The 9,058-nt window shown below is 43.8% G+C and overlaps 1 protein-coding gene across 1 annotated transcript in view; it reads right to left on the bottom strand.

Annotated features, from left to right (window-relative positions):
- LOC121546013 (zinc finger protein castor homolog 1) overlaps positions 1-8,473 on the bottom strand; it is a 91,260-nt gene extending 82,787 nt beyond the window's left edge. The window contains exons 1-2 of the mRNA XM_045209379.1: positions 8,467-8,473; positions 7,054-7,650 (exon numbers count right to left, since the gene is read on the bottom strand). Coding sequence (XP_045065314.1) covers positions 7,054-7,650; positions 8,467-8,473 — 604 coding nt within the window. The remainder of the gene's footprint in view (positions 1-7,053; positions 7,651-8,466) is intronic.
- Between the last annotated feature and the right edge of the window lie 585 nt (positions 8,474-9,058).

Here is a 9,058-nt window from a genome sequence, read left to right on the forward strand (position 1 = left end):
GACAGCAGATAACCTTTGTGAAACACCATGTAAATGAGTTTTCTTCTCCAGCCTTATCTCCCTCCCTCTTAATGATGTCATGCAAATGCTTGTGAGGGAGACCGGGGCTTAAAGGGTTAAGGTGAGATTGGCCCGTTGCTGCAACTGTGCTCTCTCTCTCTCTCTCTCTCTCTCCTTTTTCTCTCTCTCTCTCATTTTCTCTCCCCTTCTTTCTCTGTGGTGTCACTGGAGAGTATTAAAATAAGTGGGCTTAATCTCGTCACTTCATGCCGGCAAATGCCAACACGTGACACAGACCCAGGGTTGTGTCTGTGTTTGAGGCAATTAGGATTTCTCTCCTCGTCTGATGTGATAACAAATGGGCATTATGACTCCTTTTTGCTGACCAAACATGGACATCAGCGTGACACCATGGCTTCTGTGGCTAACAGACAGAGTAGGGTGAGGTGTTGGAGATGATAAGGCTGCAGCTCGCTGTAGAGACTATACAGTGGGGAGAACAAGTATTTGATACACTGCCGATTTTGCAGGTTATCCTACTTACAAAGCATGTAGAGGTCTGTAATTTTTATCATAGGTACACTTCAACTGTGAGAGACGGAATCTAAACAAAAATCCAGAAAATCACATTGTATGATTTTTAAGTAATTCATTTGCATTTTATTGCATGACATAAGTATTTGATACATCAGAAAAGCAGAACTTAATATTTGGTACAGAAACCTTTGTTTGCAATTACAGAGATCATACGTTTCCTGTAGGTCTTGACCAGGTTTGCACACACTGCAGCAGGGATTTTGGCCCACTCCTCCATACAGACCTTCTCCAGATCCTTCAGGTTTCGGGGCTGTCGCTGGGCAATACGGACTTTCAGCTCCCTCCAAAGATTTTCTATTGGGTTCAGGTCTGGAGACTGGCTAGGCCACTCCAGGACCTTGAGATGCTTCTTACGGAGCCACTTCTTAGTTGCCCTGGCTGTGTGTTTCGGGTCGTTGTCATGCTGGAAGACCCAGCCACGACCCATCTTCAATGCTCTTACTGAGGGAAGGAGGTTGTTGGCCAAGATCTCGTGATACATGGCCCCATCCATCCTCCCCTCAATATGATGCAGTTGTCCTGTCCCCTTTGCAGAAAAGCATCCCCGAAGAATGATGTTTCCATCTCCATGCTTCACGGTTGGGACTGGTGTTCTTGGGGTTGTACTCATCCTTCTTCTTCCTCCAAACACGGCGAGTAGAGTTTAGACCAAAAAGCTCTATTTTTGTCTCATCAGACCACATGACCTTCTCCCATTCCTCCTCTGGATCATCCAGATGGTCATTGGAAAACTTCAGATGGGCCTGGACATGCGCTGGCTTGAGCAGGGGGACCTTGCATGCGCTGCAGGATTATAATCCATGACGGCGTAGTGTGTTACTAATGGTTTTCTTTGAGACTGTGGTCCCAGCTCTCTTCAGGTCATTGACCAGGTCCTGCCGTGTAGTTCTGGGCTAATCCCTCACCTTCCTCATGATCATTGATGCCCCACGAGGTGAGATCTTGCATGGAGCCCCAGACCGAGGGTGATTGACCGTCATCTTGAACTTCTTCCATTTTCTAATAATTGTGCCAACAGTTGTTGCCTTCTCACCAAGCTGCTTGCCTATTGTCCTGTAGCCCATCCCAGCCTTGTGCAGGTCTACAAATGTATCCCTGCTGTCCTTACACAGCTCTCTGGTCTTGGCCATTGTGGAGAGGTTGGAGTCTGTTTGATTGAGTGTGTGGACAGGTGTCTTTTATACAGGTAACGAGTTCAAACAGGTGCAGTTAATACAGGTAATGAGTGGAGAACAGGAGGGCTTCTTAAATAAAAACTAACAGGTCTGTGAGAGCTGGAATTCTTACTGGTTGGTAGGTGATCAAATACTTATGTCATGCAATAAAATGCAAATTAATTACTTAAAAATCATACAATGTGAATTTCTGGATTTTTGGAAAAAAAAATACGGACCTCTACATGCTTTGTAAGTAGGAAAACCTGCAAAATCGGCAGTGTATCAAATACTTGTTCTCCCCACTGTATATGGCCTATAATCTCACTTTAAATACACCGTAAATTTCTACGGTTTGTTGTCTTTCCAAACCACCTGAGCTGAAGTTATGTGTTTTTAAGCTGATGTCTCAATTCATTAAATGAAATGAGGATGATGGTATGACTTAAAGTATTGGACCCTCTGGCTTCTAGCCTGCCTTGGCTTGAATTCAATCAAACCCTAGCTGAGGAAAAATAACTTTAATGAGCTTTAATGTTATTTCTTACATTATTATCCCAGGATTTTCTTTGTGTTATTACATACAGCCGGAAATAACTTTTGGATATCAGAGTGGCAGTAACCCAGGGCAATTGAACTGATTCGAGAGTCTGATCCAAAACACCGCCGGCAGAGAAGAGGTATTCGGAGTGGATTTCCTGCCCGACTCAGGAGGCGCGCACACCATCCACCGCTTCCGACTATATTACTCACTAATATTCAGTGTCTGGAAAATAAAGTTGACCAGCTCAGGGCGAGGGTTTCTTACCAGAGAGACATCAGGGATTGTAACATACTCTGTTTCACGGAAACATGGCTCTCTAGATATACTGTCTTTGTCCATACTGCCAGGTTCTCAGCATATCGCGCAGACAGAAATAAAATACTCTCAAGGAAGAAGAAAGGCGGGGGTGTTTGTTTCATGATTAACCACTCATGGTGTGATTGTGATAACATACAGTCCTTTTGTTCACATCACAATCAAATGCCGACCGTATTACCTCCCAAGAGAATTCTCTTTGGTTATAGTCACAGCCGTGTATATTCCCCCTCAAGCCGATACCACGACGGCCCTCTAAGTACGGCCCTCAAAGAACTTCACTGGACTTTATGCAAACTGGAAACCACATATCCTGAGGCCGCAATTATTGTAGCTGGGGATTTTAACAAAGCAAATTTGAGGAAAACACTACCGAAGTTCTATCAACACATTGACTGTAGTACTCGTGCTGCTAAAACACTCGACCACTGCTACTCCAACTTCCGGGATGCCTTCAAGGCCCTCCCCCGCCCTTCCTTCGGCAAATCTGATCACGACTCCATTTTGCTCCTCCCATCCTATAGGCAGAAACTCAAACAGGAAGTACCCGTGCTAAGGACTATTCAACACTGGTCGGAACAATCAGAATCCACGCTTCAAGATTGTTTTGATCACACGGACTGGGATATGTTCCGGCTAGCCTCCGAGAAGAACATCGACAAATACACGGATACGGTGACTGAGTTTATTAGGAAGTGTATAGAAGATGTACTCACTGTGACTATTAAAACCTACCATAACCAGAAAACGTGAATAGATGGCAGCATTCGCGCAAAACTGAAAGTGCGAACCACCGCATTTAACCATGGCAAGGTGACTAGGAAGATGGCCAAATACAAACAGTGTACTTATTCCCTCCATAAGGCAATCAAACAGGCAAAACGTCAGTATAGAGACAAAGTGGAGTCGTAATTCAACGGCTCAGACACGAGACGTATGTGGCAGGGTCTACAGACAATCACAGACTACAAAGACTGCCGGCCCAGATGGCATCCCTAGCCGCGTCCTCAGAGCATGCATATTGGTGGATACAGTCTGCTGTCCCCACTTGCTTCAAGATGTCCACCATTGTTCCTGTACCGAAGAAAGCAAAGGTAACTGAACTAAATGACTATCACACCGTAGCACTGACTTCTGTCATCATGAACTGCTTTGAGAGGCTAGTTAAGGATCATATCACCTTACCTGACACCCTAGACCCACTTCAATTTGCTTGCCACCCCAATAGATCCACAGACGATGCAATCGCTATCGCACTGCACACTTCCCTATCCCATATGGACAAGAGGAATACCTATGTAAGAATGCTGTTCATTGACTATAGCTCAGCATTCAACACCATAATACCCTCCAAGCTCATCATTAAGCTCGGGGCCCTGGGTCTGATCCCCGCCCTGTGCAACTGGGTACTGGACTTCCTGTCGGGCCGCCCCGAGGTGGTGAAGGTAGGAAACAACACCTCCACTTCCCTGATCCTCAACAGAGGGGCCCCACAAGGGTGCGTGCTCAGCCCCCTCCTGTACTCCCTGCTCACCCATGACTGTATGTGCACGCACGCCTCCAACTCAAGCATTAATTTTGCAGACGACACAACAGTAGTAGGCCTGATTACCAACAATGACGAGACAGCCTACAGAGAGGAGGTGAAGGCCCTGCGAGTGTGGTGCCAGGAAAATAACCTCTCCCTCAATGTCGACAAAACAAAGGAGCTCATTGTGGACTTCAGGAAACAGCAGAGGGAGCATGCCCCTATCCACATCGACGGGACCGCTGTGGAGCAGGTGGATTCCTCGGCGTACACATCACTGACGAACTGAAATGGTCCATCCACACAGACAGTGTGGTGAAGAAGGCGCAACAGTGCCTCTTCAACCTCAGGAGGCTGAAGAAATTTGGATTGGCACGTAAAACCTCACAAACTTTTACACATGCACAATTGAGAGCATCCTGTCAGGCTTTACTCATCTCATATGTATATGCTGTATTCTACTGTACTGTATTTTAGTCTATGCCACTCCGATATTGCTCATCCTAATATTTATAATATTTATATATTCCTTAATTCCATTATTTTACTTTTAGGTTGTGTATTGTTGGGAATTATTAGATATACTGTACTGTTGGAGCTAGAAACACAATAATTTTGCTACACCCGCAATAACACCTGCTAAACATATGTATGTGACAAATACAATTTGAAATTCGATTTTATTTGATGTCTGGAATAAAACAATATATACTGTATATATTTTAACTTAGATCTTGTCTAGGTGAAGTGACAGTGCTGTTGTTCTGCATTGTAGGTTTGGTTGAATTGAGCATTTTGTTTAAGTGAAAACAAATGTCTGGAATGACTGAGAAACCAACCAGTTGCAGAATGATTCCTCAAATGTTTGCAAGTTAACATGCTTGCTATTTTGAAATAAATAAATAGAATAAACATAGAATAGAACGTTTTGAAAATGATCCACAACCTTTGACACAGAACACAGCAGTGAAGTGCAATTTGAAGTCATGGTCAGTTGTGTTTGACTCGATAAGCATCTTTGTCATTGCGTTCATTGTTTTCATTCCATGGTTTCCACTGAATAGCTTATGAGGGGCTTATAATGCAACATATAAATGATCTAGGAAAAGTATTTGCACTGATAGGAAATCCGCACGGTGCCTAGATATATGAGGAGTTAAATGTTTTGAAGGTTGCAGTTTCTCTCATTTTTCTTGCAACGTTTGTTAATTACATTGTCACTGTTGTTGTGAGAGATAATTAAGCCACTATGTTTCTATGCATAATTATTAGTGCTCCACATCAGCCTTTAAAAGACAGTGGCGAGGGGGGATTTGTTAATTGTGAGCAGCACAGAAACATGGCAATATATTGTAGATGACCTAGTTACAATAAAAAAAGAGTTAGCAAAAAACAAACAAATCCAGACAAGAGTTGTGACTAATGCAGGATGTGTCTCTCCACAGTCTGCAAACAGTTTGTCTTTGTTGTGAGATGTAAAGTAACAGGGACCCAACGGTGGGCCAGGTGGTTTCACAACACAAACACATATTTACAGACAGGCTTTTTTACAAAAAGAAACACAAAATGACTAATTAAAACCACAAAACCACAAAACCCTTGCATTTATCAGAAAAAAATTGCTTGATTTTCTGAGAAGCCCTTGGCCCCACATCTCTGAGAGAGGCCACAGCCACTGCTCCTCCACTGGTGTAAAGAAAAAAGGAAAGAAGAAGAAAAAAATATTCTGCAGCATATGTACATGACACTGAAACACGAGATGAAAGACCCCAAAAAATCTCGACTCCAACTTTTTTTTATTGTTGTCTGTGAAAAGAATCATATCTCTTGCCGGCAGTTTTTTTCTCTCTCCTTTTTTTTATTGCTCTGTTTTTTTTAAATTCTACTGTATACAGCCCAGTAACTCAGATACCAATGTCTCCTCCTGGTTTCCAAGTTCAACAAGTACAAGTCTGTAAACGGTGCACTCTCTGGAGATTGTTTTTTCAGTTAACACATCGCTGTTGCCACTTCAAGAACACACCATCTATTTAATTGTCCCTCAGTGATACCAGAGGAACATCATGTAAAAAGAGACTGATCATTTAATAGGCTGTTGCTGTAAGCCAATATTGCACAGTAAATCAATCTATCAATACATTAATTAATGCAATAAACAATGACTGTATATCTATTTATATCAAATGTTATGTTCATGAGCAATAATGTACCCTCAACTGTGATTCAATAGCGAGTGCTTTCTGACTTTATTTGACAACTGATCATCTGGATTCAAGTGCTAAGAGCTAATCTTGCCTCAGCAACAATCGAGACCTACACTCCTCCAAGGCAGGCTAAGGCAGGCTACTACAGAGTGTAATAGGGGACTTGGGTAGTGGCTAAATTTAGTGAGCTTAGGGAAAAATCTAAGACTCAAATTGTAATGCTGGGTGTAATATGAAGCTAAGCCTTGGACTGCCAAACACTCTTGGCCTACAGCTGTGGTGCGCATACACATAGAGCATGCAGGCAGTGTAAGCCTACTCCAAATACTGAATTAATTTATTTAGTAACTTACTGTAACACACACACACACACACACACACACACACATACACACACAGAGGTTACTTTTTTCCAAATAGCCTGTCAGTCAGTTCCATCTGTCAGTGGAGTAAAACTGTCACTGGCTATTCACATTGTAACCTTAGAGTCTCTCTTTCCCACAACAGGTTCACTTAAGCCATCATGGATGTGGCTATGTCCCCCACCCACTATATCTTGGCTCCTTAACACTTATTTATAAAGTAGCTAATGAAATATAACATTTTGAAAGGAAAAGTTAAAGCCAGAACGGTATTCATCGAGAGATGAGAAGAAGTGATGAGAAAAGAAAAGAAAAACTAAAGGAAGAGAAAAGAGAGAGAGTCTTGTACCTGGAGAGGAGAAAGGTGCTTGGCAACTCGAGGGCTCGCTAGATGACTGCATGTAGACGTCCTCCTTGTGAGGCCTGTCTTCTGAGTCCTTGTCGTCGTGGTAACTGCCATCCTGGGAGTCGAGCATGGGTTCGGGCTCGACAAGCGCATCGTCCTCCTCATCACTGCAGCCCTTGGGCTGCACCATGTACACACCCTCGGGGGGTCTGTCCTCACCATTGTTGGACTTGAATCCCTGCTGTTGCTGCTGTTCCTCCCTACAGTCCAGGGCAGAGGGTGGTGGTTTGTCCCCATACTCCCCGTTGACCCACTTCTCGATGGCCTCACGCCGTTTCTGGTCTTCTTCAAGGCTCTGGCTGAGACTCAGGCCCTCTGGGAGGTTGGTCTCGAATCGCTTGCTACTGTCGTCGTAGTGGGAGCTCCTGCGCTCGCTGTTCTCTGCCACGTTCAGGTCTCCCTCAGCATGCTGGGACCTTCCGTCGAACACCACCTGACGGCTCAGCTTGGCACAGATTGCATTGAGTTTTAGGCCACCTTTCCTTTTGGCGGCCATCTTAGATTGTCCTGAGGTCTTTTCAGTGTAGAAAGTCCTTTCAGCTGTTGGAGAAATAGAAAATAGAGAAAATGTCAATTCACAAGTTAAAAACCCACCATGTGTGAATTTCATCATCATTTCCCTCAATGAACATGTTTGGCTGTACGCCAGCCCTCTTCATCAACGAAGGGTCATCGATCAAGTCTAACTGCTTCTAAAAATAGTCCCAAAGTACTGCCACTTCACAATAATAGCAATCACAAGACTGCAAGGACAAAGAGATAGGCCCACTGTATGTATCTATGTTAGTCAATCCACTGACAGTCAGTTTAGTCCGAGTTTTAACGTATTGACCACTACAGAAAGAAAGACAGAAAAAACTCTCTGAGAGCTGAATAGGAAAACACATCCAAATCAGTATAGAACCCCCTACGGTACTACAAGATCCCAGTACATGGGCTACACAGTCCTTCACATGACAGCTCTGTAGAGACGCTCCTGAAATGTTATCTTCAATTTTCCCCTCTGCCAATGAGTGGGGGGCTGCTTAGCTTTAACCCTGACAGGCAAGGCCCTGTGTAGCTCAGTTGGTAGAGCATGGCGCTTGCAATGCCAGGGTTGTGGGTTCGTTTCCCACGGGAGCCAGTATGAAAATGTATGCACTCACTAACTGTAAGTTGCTCTGGATAAGAGCGTCTGCTAAATGACAAAAATGTAAGGGGTAGAAACGTTGTCCACCTTTAGGCTTTTTAGACGACATGCTAGTGCTAAAGTGAGTCTTTCCATAGAGCTGGCTGGTGTCCATGCAAACTAGCGACCCCCAGGGCATCACCTTCCAGACCTCCTAGTGGTTTAAGCTGAAGTAAGCCTCTTCTCACCTTTCATTTCCTCTGCTCTCAGTAGGCTGCACTGCTGCAGCCTGTGGATTTTGCTTTCAGTTCCTTTCAAATGTTGACAACGTTGCAGCGGCTTTGTGTTGTTGTCCGTTATCAAATAATATTACTGCTAAGGCCACCACAGAAGGAGCACTAGCCATGAAAGCAACACATATGTGCACTACATTTACATGGGTATGTTGCAGTTTAGATGTACAGTTTCCATTTGTGTCATTCTGTAAGTGAATTCATAGCCAACATGACAACAAGTATTTTGGAAATACTCTCACCCCCTCAAATATTTGTTAACCAAAAACTGCAAAGTAGTTGAGTTCTTGTTTCCATAGTGAAAATAAATATTAACGAAGAGATATTACCTCTATTTCTCTAAAGACGCTACACTGAACCATGGCTGTGACTGTTAGGGGAAGGAGTGGGTGGCATTATTTCACCCAACCCAGGCTATCTTTAAAACATGTCCTCGGCTAAAGCAAGTGCTTTTAAGGGCAGAAACTGCACACTGTTACCTTTCACTTGATGAAAAGAGCCTCCAAAGTTTACCTTGAGCAGATTGTCCAGGCTCAAAATCAAGTCC

The sequence above is a fragment of the Coregonus clupeaformis genome, chromosome 30 (genome assembly GCF_020615455.1).
Source record: "Coregonus clupeaformis isolate EN_2021a chromosome 30, ASM2061545v1, whole genome shotgun sequence".
NCBI classification, from domain to species: Eukaryota; Metazoa; Chordata; class Actinopteri; order Salmoniformes; family Salmonidae; genus Coregonus; species Coregonus clupeaformis.